Here is a 22,422-nt window from a genome sequence, read left to right as displayed (position 1 = left end):
CGCGGCGGCTGACTTGGTGTCTCTTTCTCTCCCGTGGGAAGAAAGTTACGCTCCTTATCGATCGTCGTAATCCTTACTCGCGTGCGCGTACACACGCACGCGCGTGAGATTCGCTCTGGCCGCGGGATTTTTCTATTTTCTTGTCTCTTCGCGTGCGGAATCGTCCACGTAACGACACGCCGCGCGCCGGGAAAGGAAAGTTACGCCAGCCATAAAAAGACGCGTGTAGCATAATCGGCTTTTCCCCCCGCAACCCCGATCGTCGCGCGACGTGATAATAGATTAACATTCTATTAAACATGCGGTGTGATTTGTGTCATTATTGTGAAACACGCTATGGAGATTGAAATCCAATACGGAAGTATAAGAATCTTTCCATTTTTACAGTCTTAAATGAGAGCCTAGTGATCTCATTAAAGTTACTGAGTTAAATTGTATTATATATATATAGTTATTATATTACAAGTGTCGTTATATTAAAATTGTTAATATTGAATCTCTGGATTATATTTGTGGAAAATATAATCTCAAATTATTTTATTAAATCAATTAAATAGAGAAGAATATTTAAGAATTAAAAATAAAATAGATGAAGAATTTTATATATGTAGATATGTATATATATTATACTTATACAGGATGTATACTAAACACATTAAAAGATTTTATGGAATAATTTCTCGATACTCTAAACCGAGCTAAAAACGTGATCATGGCGGTGGTCTCAAAATCAAAGTCGCTACAAATACTTCGAATCGTTTGATAGACCAATCAGAAAAAAAGAACTTTACAAATTGACCAATCAAAAACGTTTTAATGCATTTGTAGCATCGCGTTGACCATACTCCATACGTCCGAAACAGCTTAGTTTCAAAAATACAGGGTATCATAAAATTTCATTTTTTCCCAAAATTTCGAAAGACGAAAGACATTCGAATTATTTTGATGAAACTTTAAATACATAGAAAGTTTCAAATTAATTTAAATGGCTTTTTAAATTTTTAGAAAAGATTAAATCTTTTCTTTTCAATTTTGACACTTTGTGTCTTTGAAACTAATTGTAAGCCGTTTCGAAATATTAAGTTTTCGTCTTGAATTTGTGAGAAATCATCTTTTAAAATCTTTTAATTTATTTACAATTAACTCTATATATACATATATTATATTATGTATGCATGTATGTATATATTTTATAAATTAAATGCATTGCAATCTGATCGAAAGGATTGGATGTCTATAACCCTGAAAATACTGTGATGATTACGTTATGATTTTGCAACATCATCGAAAATTAATATACGTTACGTTTGCCTCGTGGTTCGATCGATTTTATGCGCGATAGACAAGACGCGTGTATCAAAAACATTTACATATCAAGAAGTGTCGGACACTCGCACTCATTAGCTAGATTGACGTTACTCAAGAGAAAAAAGTATTTCGATGTTAAAGCGTAACAAGGTCATCATTAACATATAGAGCTATTCATATATGCAAATGTTCTTCGATCAAATCGTAAAAGCTTAAAAAGCACTAAACAAACATTGTCAGACATGTTTAATGTATCTCCTCCCATGTAAAAAATCGAAATATTCATTATTAAAAAGGAAAAGTCAGCTTTAAGTTTTAAATTGCTTACTAATTTAATTTGTGTTATTACTATCTCTAGTGCTAGTTTCACCGAAACAATGTACTAAATTTTAATAAATATTTATTTGAATTGTATTAACTAAATATTTATTTACAGCAAATCAATATTTTTAACAAAAAAATAATACTTAAATCTCAAACACATATTGATACTTTTTGCAGCAAATAAATATATGTTTACATTTAGTAATATTTAATTAGTATTATTTAAACAAATAATTATTAAACTTTACTAATTTGGTTTTCAGTGTTAAAATTGTGTTTCAAGAGATTAAACTTTCAGTTAATTTTACACAACTAGATTTATGTACATTATTTGAGCACTAAGATTCACCTTAAGCTTCTTCCGCAGCAGTTAGAAGAAAAAAAGTTATGAAAAATTATTGATCTTTCACAACTTTCCTAGACGAGCTTATGTTCATTACATAATGTAGATTAATCTCGATTTAACTTACTTACTTATCTTTCTACTCATATCGAATAGAAAAATATATCTACATTGAGAGAGAAAAATGAGCATTAGAGAGAGAGTAAAAGAATATTTTATAATATTATACAGCCGAGTTTTTAAAAAAATTTCTTAAAAGGATTTCTCCTGAATTTATTCAGACTCCAATTTTGGAGCATTTTCTTTCGTCGATCCGAAACGCTCTATTTATGCTCGTACGATGCGTGGACGGATTGACAATGGACGTCTTCATTCATCATGTTTCGTGAGGAAACGTGCGAGGACGAACGACACAATTACGCACAAACACACGCGCATCGAGGTGCGACGTTAACAACAATGAGCTACACGTGGAAGCGCGGCGCCGCGCCGTGAGCGAGGTCAAAGAGGAAAAGCGGAAACGCTCGTTAACGGGGATCGGCACGGAGATCGCGAAGGTAACGCATGCTCGACAATACGAAGTACCCATCACCCCGTAATACGGGGGTCAATACGGGCGTGACACGCGTTCTCGCGTTACAGTGCCCGCAATCCGCGTCGGCGACAGGCCAGGAAACGGCCGGGAAGACGGCCGGACAGAAAGTTACATTACGTCTTATTACCGCGCACGCGATTTACTCGCGCGCGGGCAGGAACACGGCGCACCGCGCAATGCGCAAGAAAGCAGGAAAAAAATAGCGAACGGTGAAAGGATTTCTCGTTAAGTGTCCAAAGAAAAAAAAGTAACGTAATGTCCGAGGGCAACATCGCGGAAATTTCTATTGTTTAATTAATGTTTATCTGCGCGGCGTCGCCTATTCATAGCGCGCGCAAATAATGCGTCCAAGGTTGATTGCGAGAATCTCTTGCGAGAGATTCCGCGCGAATCGTTACTGCTCGTTAATGGTGTTCCAAGTAATGAAGATTAATGAATCTATATTTTTAATAACCACCTCTCATAGATCAAGTTTCGCGGATAAGTTCTCTTTATAAATGAATCTCGAAATAATTTTTCATGGAACGCGATGTTTGACTTTATTTAAGCGAACGTTTGCTCTTAAAATAACTCGCGGTTTCTCCTAATTGCTTGTCTTTCCCTTCTATTTTACTTTCGCTGCAGGAACAATTTGCAAGCCTCGATTAGTTCACGGGGATAATGAGGGAAGGATGAGTCATGTTAGTCATAAGAGAATCGTTTTGCTGGCATTAGCGCTTTGAGGTGATATAATGCTGAATTTATCATACAATTTGTCGCACAATTTACTGCTGATGTGTGGAAATGGCTCGCTTCTTTAGCTTTGCCGATGCTCATCAGCGTCACTCTCTTTCGCGTCGTCTCTAGAAGAATCCACATATTTTATCTTTCACAAGTGATCCATAGGTGATCTTTTCACGGTGGAAAAGGGAGAGGAGAAAACAAATGAAATGTCAGAAAACCTCGCGGTACAAAGCGTCTGAAATTAGACGTGGATGTATTTTAATTTTACTACTGTACTATTACTGCTAAAAATATACATACAGAACGCGCTTAACATAAACTACAGATTTTCAGCGTTGACAGCGAATTTTGGAATACAGTCTTAATACGAATATAATTATATTTGCTACCTATTATATATTTGCTTTAGTAGCACCTAAATATTTTTGAACCTTATCTTAAATATTAAAACAAAATGATATTACCACTTGTGGATAGGAACAGAATTATTTTTAAGTAGAAATTCAAGAAATATATAACGACAATGTAACGATATCACTTCTATCATTAAGAATTATAGAATCGAGGCCACAGAAGCGTAAATGAAGCTTCCAGGAGGCGGAAATTGAGACAACGAGACGTGAAGGAGGCGTTTACGCTCCTCTTACAATTATAAGCTTCGTTCATATTTCTATGTTTCCCCTTATATTCATCTTACATTTCAATTATTATTTTCGTCAGAGCCGTTTTTCTTGAACGATACACGGGCGTGTATCTTTTCATAATGGAAATAAGAGAGGAGAAAACAAATTGAACATCAAGGAAACACAATTAGGATATCGTGGATACAGACAGCGGGACTTTCGGCGCTCTAATTCCCACCTCGGTAGAAGATAGTCAATCCGTTCTCACGCGTGCCAGATATTATCGCCGAGCTACTGTTGACAATGCAAAGCGGGATATAACCCTCCGTGAGATACAACCGCAGTCTTTCTCCGACCCCCGTCCTCCCGTAGAAATCCCGACATGTCGCCGGAAGCCCCTTTTCGTTTATAAACACCAGAGAACGGAACGGAGAGAGAGAAGTGACGAAATATTGATTGCTGCACTAGAATCTCTTTAGGATCGAGAATAGGTGTTTAAATAGAGTAGAGAAAGAGAGAGAAAGATGCGGTTCGTTAGATACGCTTAGACCAATTTCCTGAGATTCCCGTTATACGTGGAAGAAACGCGAAATAACACGTCTCTTCACGTTTCTTCTTTCTTAGGTGTATATTTTACGTATATGTCATATATATATAAATATATATATATATATGATCGCACGCGCGTACATATACATACATATAATTTGCAAGCGGCACCGCTGCACGCAGAACTTTCTAACGTACCTATCTGTGCATTCGCAAACCGAGCGATTATAAAATTGCAGCCTTAAACGAGCGGATCGTGCCGTGCGTGTAAACGGCCGTCGAACGCGAAAAACTCGGCAGAGCCAAGGAAGTAAACCTAATGCATTGTAATAAGAAGGTAGAAACGTATAAAAGGATGAGGACTGTTATAAAAGGCTGAATTAAAACTGTTCAATCGACTGTTATCCTTTCATGATAACACAGTCGATTGAACAGTTTTAATTAAAATATCCTTTCATGATTTTTGTATTTCGGTTGCAGAGATCCTACCTTATTTTTTGCAAAGGAATTTGTGGACAGAAAATTTATCCGGATATTATATTCAATGTAATTAAATATCATACGCACGCACACTGAAAAAAAATTTATTATACCTTACAAAATATTTTTTTTAAATATTTGTAAGTAAATACGTTTACTCGAAAAAAAAAAAAGATAATTAAGTCAAATTAATGGTTCTTATATCAAGTAAATATATGTTAACATTCAGTAAACGTTTATTTACAAATATGAAAAAGAATATTTGTCAAGAAATATAGTAATGTTTTTTCAGTGCTCTATTGTGTGTGAGACGCACCGTAATATTTTATAGAATTGGAAAGGATAAAAGACTATCTTCTTGCCTAGGTTTTATTCGATGGAATACACTGAAAAAAAGATACTTAAAAACTTATTTATGAGAAATATATTTATTTCACTGAAACAAATCTTCATTTATCATATATGCGACAAAATAAAATTGTATTTTTAGCAAATGAGCCATCATTTAATTTTTTTTTACAATAAATGAGATATATACAATATTTCATAAAAATGTACCTATATTTTGTCGTCACAATCAATTTTTTGCTTAACTATTAAGTATCGAAGAAGATGTCATAAATAACATTTGCTTCGCAATGCTTCGACATTTTTCACTATAGGTAGCTAATGAGAGCTCAAGATCTTTGCTTAGTAAGCAAGGTGATTCTTTATTAAAATAGTCATAAATAACATCTACACGTCATGTCCTGATATCGAAAACAAGAATAATTTAGAATTATTCGATAAAAAAAAAGTTTTTTTCGGATAATTGGAAATGTCACAACATCGATAATACGATAAAAGATTTAAAAATATGCACATTCCGTAAGACATTATTTGTTAATGAATCATCTCGGAAAGTTACGAGAATGTAGACATTTACAGAACGGAAAGCCACTAAAGTAATGCTAAACATTGTCTCTCTCATATTTTGAAATAAAAATATCATAAATTATTATTAATATAATAAATCTTACTTAAGAAAGATCATAAGATTTAAAAAGTAAACTCTGTCCGGCTTCTAAAGATTAACAATGTAAAATTTTACGTAGCAGTTGAAGCAATATAACAGCGCTCGTAAAATTTAATTCAGTCTAGCCTATGTTTTACCTTTATCGCAAAAAAATTTCGTTTTTTTAAATAATAAACGATTTAGTCTAACTGCGCTATCATCTCAAGCTGCGCTCGGGATAAGCAGGTAATTGCTACGTGGGGGGCGTTAGAAACGGCTTTTGCCTCTTTTCCCTTCATCACGCGGTACATTACGAAACTAGATGAATTGTATGTAAAGATAAGCGTTGCAGCAAGCAAGTCGCAGCTTAGACCTGGCTACTTTCGTAATTTCTCGCGAGCTACGAGGAGAACCTCATCTTTTCATCTAACAGTAATTGCCGCAAAAGATGTTACTCATTGTGATGCCTATTCTTAACTTTTACCCGCGCCGAGGCTCTATTCAGACCCCGGGATCGCCTCCTGTTATTACACTTCTTTCCACGAGGCCGCCGGTTCAGTCGGTGATACAAAAGTAACGGTGCGCGCGTGAGCCGTTGTTAGCGCGAAAAAGACCGAGTGAAAGTCCAGTTAGTTTCGAGAGTGATTCAAGATCGATCTGCCTCTACGCGCACCTATAATAGATAAATTCATTACACTGCGCACCGCATCGATCGCCTTTAAATATCCGAATGATAATACCCATCCGTCGTAATGTAGTAGCAAATTGCTTTTGTAAATCTTCCTTTTCTGTGATTAAATAACACATCGCTTAAAAGACAAAAATTTCTATTTCTCTCATTTTGCACAGTAGATTAGATAATTTCTAATGTATTCGCGCAAATAACAGTGTGAATACGATTTTTTCTTCTTCGACTTGGTACTGTATAAACGTATGTAATGTTAACGTAATCTATTCTTTCTTTAGATTTATTATTTAACTCAGTCATTAATGATAATTAATCATTATCATTACTTACAATTAGACTTTGTTCATCATTTTATCCAAGTAATTTTGTATTCAACTGCATTAACAATAAGTTTTCCTTTTTCTAAAAATATATATTTTTTTTATAAATATATTATACAATAAAATAAAATTTAAATTAATATGAAATTTATTTTATAAATAAAAAATATTTCTTGAGAATATCTCATGTCAGACTTTTAATTACACTACTGAAGAATGAATATAATCTATAAACATATTATAATTAAAATTATTATTTACGCTAACAGTCAGATTTCTTCAAATATTGAGTCACGTTGTTAAAGTACGCATGTTTCATGAATGCTGGCAGTCACACGTCGCGCAATCTCTGCGAATTCTATAGACATTCACGCGAACGCGTGAGTTGGCTCGCTTTCGAGAAGATTCGTACGATAAGACTACGCATATGTCGGACGTTATTAATTAATCTAGCACAGTTTGCGTAAATCGAGCTATAATCAGAGTAAAGGCAGCATCCGTGTACCACGATTATGACACAGCGCGTTTCCGCTCCTGATCCATCCGTTTCTTAGTGAGCTAATGCGGATTACGGTCGTTAAGCCGACAGTAAGACTATGCCGTCAAGAATACAGTAAGACACCGAGAGAAAGTATGAAAAGGTGCAAAGGTCTCTCTCTCTCTCTCTCTCTCTGTTGAGTAGCAAATGACATTAAAAATACTTTAATTGAAATTGAAATTGCTTTCTATGTTACGCGAAACATACACATTTATATCTCTTATTATTTTGCTTATTATTATTGAATAAATTAAATTATAAACTTCACGGATTATATGGGGAAAAAGATTAAAACTTCTTTCTCTATTTTATATATATAATTTTCTCTTTCGAACGAATAAAAAAGCGTTTTTCTTCCGATGTTTCTAAAGCGACTGATTCTGAATTTTAGAGAGAAGATTGAGTTGAGGTGAAGCTATAACAAAGAATACCGTGATTTTATTCTTTAACTCTCCGTCGACAATGTTAGACTTTAAAGATTAAATAATTTTTTTATTGCAAATTGTGAAGGATAATTTGTAAAAAATAAATAAAATATAATCTAATTTCTATAATAATTAAAAGATTGTTAAAGCTTTTATAAGTAGAATAAGATTTTTTTCAGATTTTTACATGGAAAAAACATTAAAACATATAAAAAATTATAGCTATATAGATACAGATCTGAAAATAACTTTGTTGGACTATTAAAATAATTTGTACGATACTCAAACCAATTGCTTGAATGCCACTTTTTGTAACATTGTTCATCATGTTTGAGTTTCTTACATAATTCCTTTGATGAGTCGACCAAATTATTTTTAGATTTATATCTACTTAAATTTTTAGATATCTCTTCAAATTTTTTTTTTTTCATGTATACAGTCCGGAACAATATAAAAATCTGCACTGAAATATAGACAGGGCACAAATATGTGAAAATTTTATATTATAGAAATGTAGACGGAGGGTTAAAATTGATATTTTATTATGCAAGTGAACTCGTATGGAATGTCTTCGACATATGACCGCCGACGTAATCAACGTCGGACATCATTTGTCACTGCTAATCTTTGCGTGACATGTTACGTCGTTCCTCCTCATTAACCTTTCAACCGAAAGCTTCTTCCGCTGCCTCGACTTCGCTCATACTCGTAGAAAACAGTGAAGATCTCAGTTACGTCAACTATAAGTATCAACTACAATACTCTATTTTTATTCGTAGTTTCTATCCTTCCGTGTCGTATTCAAAGAACTGTATTTAAACTCCAATATGTTCGTTTTGTCTTTCTTAACATAGTTAGATAAAGTCCAATTACACTGTAATAAATATTATTTAACTGTGGTTATAGTTAAATAACATCTATTACGGTACTGTTGCAGTTAAATAATGTCTACTATTTTACATAATTTTTTAATATTTTAAATGTCATGCAAAATATTTCATTAAAAAATAAAAAATCTCAAAGGAGCCTATACAAAAAAAAGTGATTGAATTTTTTACCTTACAAGACAAATAAAAATATTCTATCTTGTCGAAATTACACTTTACTTGGTTAAAAGTAAAAATACCCAAAAGGCAACATAAAAAGTGAATTACAATTATAATAAATCGATCTGTGTGTTCAAGTGATTATTATCTTACGGTAAGTAAATCATGCTATACTCAAAATTGTAAACACACACAACTTTAAAAACTTACTTTACGAAAAACTTTACTTACTGTAAAAATACTTTACAGTATAGCTATATGATAACTTATTTATCAGAAAAGTAAAGTAAGCGTTACGTAAGTGGATGCCTGTTCTAATATAAACCTACCAATTCCATAAAATTTACTAGAATTTTAGTATATATTATTTTACAATCTCCGTATATATATTCAAGGACATATCAAGGCGTTTCAACAATTTCAGATACATATCTAGAATATATATTTCGACAATCGAGATGTTTTCGAAGGAAAAACGCCTAGAGAATCGTTTACATCTTTCCAACAATATTCTCGCTATTTAAATACACATATAAGCGTGTAAACCGTGCAATCGTGTGTCGAAGAGTTATAAAATCCATGCGAACACGCGCAAACAATGTACTTCCGTTGCTTATTAATACGTAATTTCGCGCGATTACGAGATTGTAAAGGATTCGACGTATCCGCATCAGCAGTCCGTGTCCAGTACCGAGCTGTTAAAAGGCGCGTTGCAAGGCAGGTTTTCGTACGGCTGAGGTGCGTTCCGGCGTGCACCGCCTCACCGATCGAATGCTGCATTCCTACCGAGCCAATAATGCAGCCAGTCGTTGGTCTCCAGGCCACTGAGCTGTAATAGCTGGTCGGTCTCCAATCGACACGCGCATAAAGTCCACCTCGACAATATTCTCGAAATTGAAATATTATACTTTGCGAGGTATTTATAAGCAAATGACTTAATCATTCCCGAATAAATGCAACTCTCGACGATCCTCGATCGCCACATTTTATGATATCCTCGATGATCCACCATTCTTGTGGAGAATAACGTTTTCCCACACGGAAAGAATAATTTTGCTAAGGTATCTATAAATTTAACTACACTGTCTGATTAAAAATATATGGATAAAAATGAACAAACTAGAAGATTTTGTTATATTAATCAGAATTTCGGTTGACTCGATTAGAATTAATAAATTTAATTAGAAAAGTCTAATTCATCTATTTTCAATCAAAATTCCAATTTTAATTCAGACACTTTCCTCAGTAAATATGTCCCAGAAAATTAACATTGATTAAAAAGAGTATGATTAATTATTTACTTCAAGCGCGCTGTTTTAGTACTTTTAGTATTCGAAATAGGTCTTTTAATAATAAATTGATTAATATTAGATTTCTGGAAGGATACAAATTAGAAAATAATTCGATTGGACCATCAAAATAATTATGTAGAATGTCCAAGCTGGTTGCTGAAACATCAAAATTTGTTGCAACATCACTCACTGCTTAAATTTTCTACAGAGTTATTTTGTTGGTCTAAAATTATTTTCAGATATATTTGACCTAAATTTTTTAACACTTCAGCAAAATTGTTTTTATCGGAGATTCAATAAATCGAGATATAAACGAGAATAGTTTTCAGAGTAAAGAGAAAGAACGAAACGTTCGAAAAAAAAATGAAGCGCTCTGATGGTTGAGAAAACATTAGAGAATTAATGTAAATATTTACAACTCGTAAGATCGACTTTCTCGTATTCTCTCGAATAAGCATACGTGAGTTGAGCTACCGATTTCGTCAGATAAGCAAAGCGAGATCGGCGAAGGGAGATAAGAGCGCTCACAAATTTAGAGCCGCGTGTCCGCATCTATCGAGATGAGAGAGCGAACGAGGAAGAGAACGGAGTAATTTCATCAAAGCTCAACTTCGTGCTCTGCATATATCCCGGCATTGCTCGCTCTCTCGCGCATTTTGCAATCGCACGTAGTAAAGAGAGAATCCCTCACGCGGTTGATTGCTATCGTAAATAGAGGCCCGTAATGAGAAACGTCGAGTTTCCCTGTTTCGATGATTCAATGGGAGCGTGAGTGGAGCCGAGTTCATTGAACTCGGAACGCCAAAGATCACGCGCCAATTCTTTTTGCCGATCGCCGTGCTCACGAGAAGTAAAAGTATTAGGGAGCACCGAGAGAAATTCATCTTGTGAAATTATTGTTTTCCAATCCGAAAAAAATTCGGATTAATGACAGGAAAAATTTGAAACAATCCGCGAGTTTGAAAGACAAGTAGCAATAGTAATTAAACTTGCTGCATCTACCGTTTTAAAGGCAAATCGGTTTCAGTGTCCGTTTTTAGATCACTGTTGTCATAACGCAAACAGAGAAAGGAGCTGTATTAATTGCAAAAATTCGCGAGGCAATAATCATATTTTAGAATCGTTAAATATTCACCGAGCTGCAGCATTCAGTATCTGTGGTATTAATTCTTAATTTATTCACGACTCGTACTAGTTTAAATATATACTTATCGCAATATCTTGCATACTTGATACATTACCGGGTGTATGTGTCTTACGGATCGGAATATTCAATGTTACAAGGTATAAGGCAGCCTTCGATAAAACCTTCGCTCACGCTTTGTAATTTTTCCTTTTCTTTGCTTCGATCAGCGAAGAACTGCTCGTACACGAGAGAACAGTAGCGCTTACTTATGTTTACGGTATCATTGCCGATACCGGAAATTGTAATAGTATTTCTCTATACCAAAGTAAAAGCCGAAGGAGATAAAACTTTTTGTCGTATAGAAATTTTCCTTATTATCGTTAATCTACAGCCATAAAATCAAATTTGCATCATTTGTGGCAAAATATCGGTAAATTAGTCGCTTTCGCCGAGGAAACAAAAAATTGAGGACGAGTAACACTTCTGGAAAAGAATTATCATACCGTTTATAATCAATTTGCATGGAAAGAGTTTCAACAAGCACCAAAAAATAGTACAATTTGTAAAAAGAAAGAAATAATACATGCTACAATATGCTAGATACGAAAACACTATAATAAAAATAAATAACATATAAATAATAATTATAATATATAATCTATATATGTACATTGAATTATTTAATCAACAAAGATCCACCTTCGTTATAGGCCTTTCATTTCGATTCCTTGTTAGTGTGTTCTCATATATACGGTCCTATGAGATTTAATATTTCATATTGTTTATAATATATAAATTGTATAAATACTAAAAGAAACTAAAATTAATTCTGAAAAATGTTATATATAATATATATTTAAATTTAAATATTATATATGTTCCTAAATATATGTATCATACACATATATTAGTACATACATATATATTTAATTCATTTGAAGAGAAAAATAGAAAAAATACTAGTGTCTAAATTTATAGATCATAAAAATGTTCTCACAATTTTGTCATTCTTGCCAAGAGAGATTTTCTGAAATTATTTTTACCGTGAAGTTTACAATTTCTATATGAGTGTCAAACATCACGTGTCCGCGGGTCAATAATAGGATTCAACATAGCGAATCCTTGTCCAAACAAAAGTATAACGAAATATCGCGGTATATATGTAAGTATAAAAAAAGTACGAGTGCATACGTAGATATCTGCGTGCAGCGATTACTTCTTCTTACATAAGAATACTTCCTGTTCTTACGCTAATCACTACATATCTACATAATATGTAAAACATACCGGGCCTATCACGCCTAGCGTGTCACTCGTGCGACAGAAAAAATAGCGTTGATCAATAATGACACCCTACTCCTTTTTTCTTGCTAACTAATTTTCTCATTGATTATAACATTTCATTTATTCCTATCTCTATTCATTGCAAATACAAGGACATTAAATTCAATATACAGCATTAAAAAAATTTTTTAAGATCAACGAACGATTGTAAGAAAAAGTGTATTTCATTAATATAAAATCCGCTTCAGATACAACGTGACATTTGAAATAAATTTTATAAATTGCGTCATTAATTCCTGTACTTGCTCCTTTCTCGTTAATTTTAACTTGTTATATTTTATAATTAATTAATATATTGTTATTTCTTATAGTTTGTTAATATGTCAAATAATTTTATAATTTACAGCGCGTGTTACATTATTTAAAATACAATTTCTTTCACGAGAATAAACTCAAGGACCGAAGGATTCCAACTACACAGTTGAGATATCGATTGACATTCCCATGTGGAAACGTATATCAAATACCTTTGTATGCGTGCAAAGACAGGTACACAATGCATTTTGTTAACGATCGTGGAACTCGACCGCGGACAGATAGTCCGAGGCCGACACGAACGCTAATGGTCGCAAAGTTCGTTCTTCAGTGAAACAAAAAACGTGTCTCAAGAAAGACCTCAACTATTTATAATACCTTGTATAGTTATGAATTATTCTCGGATAACTTCTTTTTTACGCTAATATTATTTCCATTATCATTATCAATGTCGATTAGAAGGACTTTGGTGCGGATCGATCGATCGACCGACCGACTCCTGAAGCCAGTTCGACTGGTAACGAATAATACAAATCTGAAACAAGCAATTCTTTGACTGACATGACACAAAAGAAAACGCGCCGATCGCGGCAATTGTTGATTCTGCTAGCGAACCCGACCAGCCGACCTTTCAAAGTTAACGTGTATCGCTTTAACGAGAATGGGTGCAAAAAATTGAACGTTCGATTTATACTTTGCACGAAGTATAATCAGGTGATTAAGATGACGTAAAAATGTTTTCAAGGAGTGAAAAGAAATGTTAAATACTTAGTACAGATAAGATGAGTACTTATAGAATAAGCTTTCTCTAATCACATAAAATACTTTAAATTCATAATGCCAAATTATATCCACTTTCAGTTATTTTTAATTATATTTATAGATCGCCATATTTATAGATCCTAATTATTAATTTGAATAATTGTAAAATAATAGAGTTAAACAAATTATCTGACGAAAATGTATTAAATTTGATTAAAGTTTAGTTTATTATTTATTAAGTGCACACGTTATGCACATGGACAATGTTTATTTTGAAACTCATTACTAAAATGGATTAATTTATATCTAGATACACAGATGGGAATTAGAAATAACAAAATGTTATTTAATCAAGAAGTTGGGATATTATTGTATTGCCTATATTTATTATATATTAATGAAGACTTGAACTCTTCCCGTCGCGTTTTCTAATTTCTTCTTTCACTTCTCCCGATTTTCTTTATACTTTCATCATCCTTTTATACGTTTTTACTTATATAAGAGAGATCATTAGTTCGGATCATATGCGCTTTGCGCGCGTTTTGAAGATGATCATGTCCTCAAAGTCTTACTTACGTAAGATGTCATAAGGTCGTAAGGAAAGAACGATAATCCCTAGTTAGTGATTCTACGACGAATTCGGGACGTTGGCATTTGTCACGAGACTTAGAATTAAAATTCTGTTAAGGTAAAGTTCTATTAAAGACGAGATCCAGGAAGAATATTATGGAAATAGTCTGTTACATCATCATGTGGTTGCAAGAATAATAAAAGCGTAACGTGACTCTCTTCGTCGGAATTAATCTTCAATCGTGACGTCTTTCTCGAGCTAGGCACGCAATCAACGATTGAAGCTACCTCTGATGAGTTTACTGATGATTGTGTGATACACGAAGACAAGCTCCGTGTTTGTTGAACGACAAATACGTATTATCGAATAACAACACGCGTGAAAACATGACAACTTGACAATTCATCAGTATATCTACAATACATTCATCATTCTGTAAACAGAAAAAAAAATCAGAGAGAATTAAGAGATGAAATTTATTGAGATGATACATGAAAAATGGAGATAAAATAAAAAAATAATCCTGCTTGATATAAAAATATACATTTCATTATCTATTCGAGATTATTCGACGAAGAGCTGGCACGCTTTGTTTTATTCTGACAAAAGATTTCCTAATTTCCAGACACGCCTGCAAATTAATCCTCATCAGATATCATGAAAAAAAAATGTTTTATGGTAAGTATCTGACTTTCTTTGATTAAAATCAAATCAAAGTTTTTACAATAAGCTTTAAAAAAATATAAAGCTACTGTAAAGTAAATAGCGCTGAGATATAATATTTATCCTTTGATATCTGATGAGGTTTAATATTATAATTCGTGCTTTACAGCGGCGATCGACAGCTCACCGAAATTATAATTTCGGGTCACGCTTCGTTTCACGCAGCGATGCAACGGGTCGGATACCTGAGTGAAAAACTTTCGGGCCACATCAGGAACTCGAGGTGAAAGTAACTGAACGAACGCCTACGAATTTGCTTCTGTCGTCGTGAGGCGACAACGTCCTTAAGGTGTCAACGTTTCATCGTCGTCGTCACAGTCGACGATGCATCGGCGCTGAAAAGGCACGAGGCAAAGCAACGTCAGACTGAATACATCGCAATGATTCAGTGTGGTCGACCGTACGCGCGATGACACATCCATTGAACCAAATTAAGAACAGCGACTAGAGCCGTGACATTACTCGCGATGATCGTATTTAATCGCAGCCTCCCGGTCTAGACATCTCGATTCATGTTCTCGAACGTGGCGTGCCACGCCGGTGGAAAGACGCAAATAAATTGTGAAATCAGTAAAATATGTAAATAATTTTAGGGATCGGTAAAGTTAAGACTGTAGAGACGCGGATTGCATAATTTTTTCTCGGAACGACTGTTATTAATGATCGATTAGTCGCCCTCTTGGACGATCCGGATTCTTGATTCTTGAACTCGGCGAACCGCATGACAAAAAATGTGTCAACAAAAGATTTGAAATATAAGAATCCATTCGCGATAAAAATCTAAAGGAATGAGTAAATTGAAGAACTTAATGATTTATCCTTTTTAAAATAATTGTGACGTTATACGGATGATCAAATCGATCACAAATCATTCGGAAATAAATTATAATTAGAGATTAAGACATAAATCGTATGAAATTTAATGGTGATAAAGTTATTTTAACCTGTCACAGTCGACTGAAGCCCATTCTCGATTCACGATCAATTATAAATAATATATTATGATATATGTGCATATATTTTTATGTATGCTTTTTTTTATGTATTTTCTCAAAACATATATTTTCCATATTACATGATTATATAAAGTTATAAACAGAATTTTATAATTATTTAGAATTGTGATATAAACTTCAAGACCTAAAGTAATTTATAGTTACGCCATCACAAAATTTTACTGTATTACTTTTTTATAAAATATTATGGATATTTCATCGATAAAATATGGATAATATTAAAGAAAGCTTGGTATTTAGCAATGTTTAATATCACACAAATAGAAATTAGTTTTTGCCCGTAACTTTTGATTTTCGATCAAATGAATCGTATAATATTTATTTACTATCACAAATATGTCTTAAATAATTCAACAAGGATTATTAAGAAATTCAAATGTATTAAGGATTACCTAAAAATCTGCAGCAGAACTCTTTCATGTTGGTTTTATTATCGTTGTGTGAATACATATTACTATGACGTCGATCGATTCGTCATCAGCAATCATCGGTCACATTACACGATTTAATCGTCAAATATGCACACTTCATGTGTAAACAATGTGACGAACATCGTTGAATACTTCAGCGATGAACACGTGGCATGCAACATAAGATATGCACGACGCTCGTTTTTTGACATCCAGTTGATCCAGACGCTTATCATGTTCACGCAATTTTATTTATTGGTAACCAAAGTAAATGTATTTTAAAAGCATATAAACAGACGCTCAAAATGTTGAACTGAATATTTTTTTAATTAAGATTACTTCCAATTCTTATTTATCGGAGTTCAGTTAGAGAATATCTAATTTGTTGATAGCACACCAGTGCGTGTAAAACGCTTTCGAAGCGCTGTTCAGATTGCACCTCCCAAAAGTGCTGTTAATTATGCACTTTTATTGCATGCGGCTAATTTCAAGTCTTGATTAAGAAATGAACACGCGCGTAAAAAGCGCTTTAAAAGCGCTCGCTCTTCCTTTACTGCACATGAAAAGTGTAGTAAATGTGCTATAAAACTGTATTTATTCTGCACTGATTGTATTGTGCTTATAATGCGCTTTTTATAGTATATATATTTTGAAAGCGCTAAAAAACTGCTGAAGTAATGCACCTGTATACGCGCTTTTTCAGGGCTTTTTAAGCGCTACTGTGCTACGTGGGATGTTATAACTTGATAATTTTTACAGATAATTCAAACGTTAACCAATAATTATCAGTAATTAATATATAATTACTAATTTTATTCAAAACTTTGATATAAAGATAATAAGTTAAAAATAACTATTCTACGAAAGGCCATTCTTTACAAAAAAGATTTGTTTAAGTTAAGCGTACACTGAGAGAAAAAAATGGCAAACTAATTTAATTGTAATTTACAGTCATTTTTTGTGACTACTATATATTTATAACTGTTTCATTCATGCGAATATATTCAATTATGCTATTAATAATAATAATAGTCACACGCACTGCTTTTTTTTTAGAGAATTTTTAGATTTTTCTTAATATATTTGTCAATTATCATCATTATCACATAAGTAGTTAATTATTAAAAAAAAGATTATATTGACTACAATAGTGGTCACATTTACTTGTGTGTGTGAACAATGTCTATTTTATTTATCACTTACATCTTAATTGACATTTTACCATATTAATATTCAAATTATCATAATTTATAGTACATTTTTTTCATATTTGAAAGAACTGTACATAAATGATTACTATCGCTAACATTATAACAGTAATAACCATAAAAATGGAGCCGCTAACCATAATTATTTTTACTACGCAATCGTAGTCACAAATATCGAACACTCTCTCAGTGTAGAATAAGGTTACATTAACGTTGTCAAAAGTTTCTTCAAATTTCAAGCCAAAACGAAGAACTTTGAAGCAACCTTCACACTAAAACGATCGATTCATGTCGCGATCGAACGGATTAAATATTTTGTACGTACACCATCGTCTGAGGAAACCGCCCTGCAGCTTGGCGCAGATCCCACGATGCACCCTCATTCTGAGCGGCGTTCACCGAGCGTTCACCCCGAGATCACAGCACAAGAGGCGCAAACGTGTGTTTTCTTTCTGTCTCCTCTCTCTCCAGCGTTCTACAGCGTCTGGATACGCCTTTGAGGTGGCGCGCTGCGTCATGCACGAGTAACAACCGACTTGTCAAAGTAGATTCTTTCGAGACCTCATTCAACGTCTCGCGCGTACGATCCACCTCGTCCTCGCGGCACGCGGCGTTTTCTCGCGGCGACCTCGAAGCGTTGGCTCGCGCGCGCGGCTTGACTATCAACTGGAGAAAGTCGGTCCTCCTCTCGTGGTGCGCTAAGTGTGCCGGTCGGATCGTCGGCCGTTATTATGTACCGGAGATGCTGGTACGATCTGGGTATAAAAAAAAATAGCACGCGCTTTTACTTCTCTCTTTTTTACTCGCGCCGATCGTTCGTCGTCGTTCTTGCTCGTCGCCCGAGGAAACGCTCCTCGCAAGTCAGGACATATCCCATGGATATCCTTCACGTTCACGGCCAAATGATCTCTCACGGTGGTATCAGCCAAGATCTCGCGATTCCTGCTCTCAACTCCTCGTCGAGATTTGAGCACGAGACGAGTAGGAGTACACACGGCGACTACTGCTACCTTCTCGATCGCTAGTGGTCGCGAAAATGATCGTGGGAACGATCAACGATGATGATGTACCTCAGCGAAGAAGAGGCATATATACGATCTAGGAAGGAGGAGGTACGTAAAGATGCAGATAGGTAAAGAAGAGAGAAGGCGAAGGGAGGAGAGATCAGACAAGAGAGAGATCAAGAAGGAAACAAGGGAAAAGGGAGGAGAGAGGAGAGGAATGGAATTGACGTAAAGTCGAGCGGAACCGAGGAACGTGCGTTCCTCGACGTGTATGTGTGTGCGTGTGATACGCGCGAGTGTGGACGATCTGGCGAACGTGATGCGATCGATGTGAGATCGGCCGAGACACTGCGGGACCGCCGATCCACGGCGCGACACTCAGGTGAACGATTTATTTCTGCCCCCACTTGACGCTCCACTTTGCCCCCTTCGGTACGCCCGTTCAGTGCCTACTACTACTACTGCTGCTGCTGCTCCAACTGCTGCTGCACGCCGTTGCTCCTCCATTCTTTGCGGCCCCCCTTACGGTGCTTCTACTGCGACTGTTGCACAGGAACGTTTTACCTCGCTCGCGGACCCTATATTGCTTTCGTTTCTTCTATATAAATAGAATTTGATTTTTTACTTTCTCCTTATATCTTTATCTTTTCCCCGTTTGAAATGTCGGTTTTGTGACGGTGCTCGAAATGACATAAAACAACAGTCAAAACTAATAGAAATTTTGAAATAAATAGGACGATAATTTTCCTGCCAAAATTAACGCAAGACTATAAATTGCACATAAAAAAAAAATACATACTTTACGTTATATAATTACTTGTTTCAAATATTTCAAGAGTTCATATCCGGCAAATTTAATATAAAAAATTATTACAAATTTATTTAAAATAAATTCTAAATCCTAGTGAGTTTAATATACTTCAACTCAAAATTATTAAAGTAAATTTGACTTGCTTATTATACATATAAAGTCATTTTTTTAATCAATTTTATAATATTCTTTAAGAGAAAATAATTTCTTGTTTAGAATATGTGATAAATGAGTATTTTTTTAATTTGTAACATAAATATATTTTAAGATTATTATCAAGAAAATATTCTTTCTTAAAGATAACCGTTACTTTAAAGGAAAAAAGAGAATTGACTGATCACTTTTCATAGCAGTAGAATGACATTTTTCTATATTATCATTTTTTCTATATTATCTTCTATATTATTATTTTTCTGTATTATCAAGTTTACGATATAAAATACATTTTTATGATAAAATAATTAAACAATTAATCATTACATGATTTCGTTAATTTTAACTCGTAAAATTAAAAAATAGGCAAAAATCTAAATATCTCTTTTGAACGAAAAAAATTGACATTAAATATATAATATTTCAAAATATTCACATTTCTACAACTTTCATAGTAACTCTTTCGAAGATATACAACATACCTTGTCCCCCGTATTTTTTTTTTTTACCTAGTCATTGTAGGTTTTGATATATCCATGCGCTCTTGCGGCGACACCACCATAATCTATCACCTCCTCTCGCTTTCTCCATCGCGCCTTACCCTGACGATAAATCCTCCTTTTCAGTTACCACTTCCCCACATATGCGTGGAACCCCTCATGTGTGTGGAACCGCGAATCCTTTCCTTCCGCGCTTCCCCGTTACTCGGCGACCTACCTCCCCGATGCGGCTAGTTTGGTAAGCAATAATAGCAATTCGAGGACTGCGTAGATGGAGCACAATGATTACCTTCCTGAACGATACATGTTTTACAGACTTTCGGATGGTTCATTGATACGGAGTATATTCATCATTCTAGAGCTTGACACCAAAATGTCGTGGATTTTTTAATATACACGAAATTTACTAGAAAATTGATTTCTTTTTTAATAACACCCCATAAACGTATATCATTTCACGAACTCTCTTATTACAAATTTTTAAAGCAAGATTGTCTCTTAAAAGATTTATACTAAAAATTTTAGAAAACGCAGATCCTTCTTTCGTCACAAAAACTACCGTTTAAAATATTTGCACATTACAGTAATAGTCATAATGATGTTCCACACGTGTTACTTTTAGCTGCTTTCAACTGGTATTACCGCTATTTCACCCACGCATTAAAATCTCTTCCTCTCTTTCTCTCGAAACATACGAAATTTGTCATTAATTTATTATTACGATGCGGTAAATTCTGCGAAGATCGATGAACGCTACAGAAAGGTTGTAATTGGATATCGCAGAATCTCGTAGAGATCGAGAAAGAGGTCTGCCAAAAATAACCCGGTTTTAATTTCCGCTACCGCGTTTATGATCGACAATCGCCAGCCGAGAACATCGTAATGGCGATCGAGGACGTAAATCTAGGTTAACGCTAGGAAAACTACTAGTTTTTTGTGAGAGGCTTCTCCTTCCAACGTTCGTTATACATACGTTATACATTATCTCGTCTCTCAAGTTTATTTAATTTGAGTTAGCGATGAATGATATTTAAAATACAAGAAAGATGAAGTAATGCCATATTCGAATGCAAAACAAAACAAAACAAAAATAGGAAAAATCGGAAATAAAATTAAAAGAAACCGTTTACGTGCCCGACGAAATTTCGTACGTGTTATTTTTCCTTTCAATCTTTGTCAGACATGAGTATTCGAAAGATAAATAAGGGATTACGTTTTTCTGTAAATACGCGGAACTTATTGCTTAAGTGCTATCGAGTGAATCTCGTGCGCGGAAAAGTCCACATTGCAATTTCTTAGAAGTATCTACACTCCGGTTCTCCATTTCGAGCGTTCTCGGTGATTTTACACACGAGCATTTGACTCGTGAACGCATGATTAGATATTAAATCCACGTTCTAGAAGATTACTACCTGGAAAGATTTAATAGCTATAAGTTCGAATGGCACTCGGAATGATCCAGATGTTTAACGTCAGAATTAAGAACCGGAACGTCAATTCTTAAGAGTGAAATATTCTGCATCAAAAGATTCTAGTGTCAAACTGCTCAACTGGCAAAAGATTAAATTTAAAAATAAATATATAGGTATAAGTTAAACATCGGTCTCTAACAATTTAGTTAATATATCAAAGAAGCAATATAGTAGCCCAAATCTTTAAGTTATAAATGTCTTATTATTTTTAATTCCTATGCGTATCAAAATGAAAATTAATTTATTTCTATAGCCAGTTTCAAAGTAAGCAACCATTCATATTAACACATGAGCTTAGTAAACAATAAATTAAATTTGAGTCAAATTTAATAAATTTTCTTGAGTTTTTATTATACGACTAGTAAGAGATCAGTGGCGACTTATAGAAATGATTAAAAACTATTCAAATTAGATATATTATAGTTTGATATTATAAATTTAACATTGTTCTTTTTTTACAAAAACTAACAATTAATATCGTTTAATATATATCAAAATGAAGCCTTAAAGAATCTTCGCAATTATCAGATATCAACAAATGGATTCTATTAATTTGTAAAGTCAATATATATATCTATTTTAATATGTCTTATTTGAGTACATATCAAGCAGTTCGTTAATAAAGAGCTTTCCATCACTCAAAACACTTCACTCGTAATTACGAAATTATGTGATCTTATTTCAAGTTCAGAGACGAGCCTTGACTCTTTAATTGAAGGATAGATAGTTAATTTTAGTACTGTGCATACAATAGCTTTGACGGTACTGACAAATCCGTCTAACAGGTAGTTATTCGCGTTTGTGCAAAACTGAGAGTAA

General features: G+C 34.1%; 1 protein-coding gene across 2 annotated transcripts in view; it reads right to left on the bottom strand.

Moving 5' to 3' along the window:
- The window catches only part of emp (epithelial membrane protein), a 37,680-nt gene extending 19,634 nt beyond the window's left edge, over nucleotides 1-18,046 (bottom strand). The window contains exon 1 of one of the 2 annotated variants that reach the window (XM_018549923.1): nucleotides 17,989-18,046. In XM_018549923.1, coding sequence (XP_018405425.1) covers nucleotides 17,989-18,046 — 58 coding nt within the window. Of the gene's footprint in view, nucleotides 1-16,437; nucleotides 16,499-17,988 lie in introns of those variants that run through there. The other variant, XM_018549924.1, reaches the window with a different exon arrangement.
- Between the last annotated feature and the right edge of the window lie 4,376 nt (nucleotides 18,047-22,422).

Source organism: Cyphomyrmex costatus, unplaced genomic scaffold (genome assembly GCF_001594065.2).
Source record: "Cyphomyrmex costatus isolate MS0001 unplaced genomic scaffold, Ccosl1.0 scaffold91, whole genome shotgun sequence".
In the NCBI taxonomy this organism is placed as follows: Eukaryota; Metazoa; Arthropoda; class Insecta; order Hymenoptera; family Formicidae; genus Cyphomyrmex; species Cyphomyrmex costatus.
This window is presented reverse-complemented; position numbering and strand designations above follow the sequence as displayed.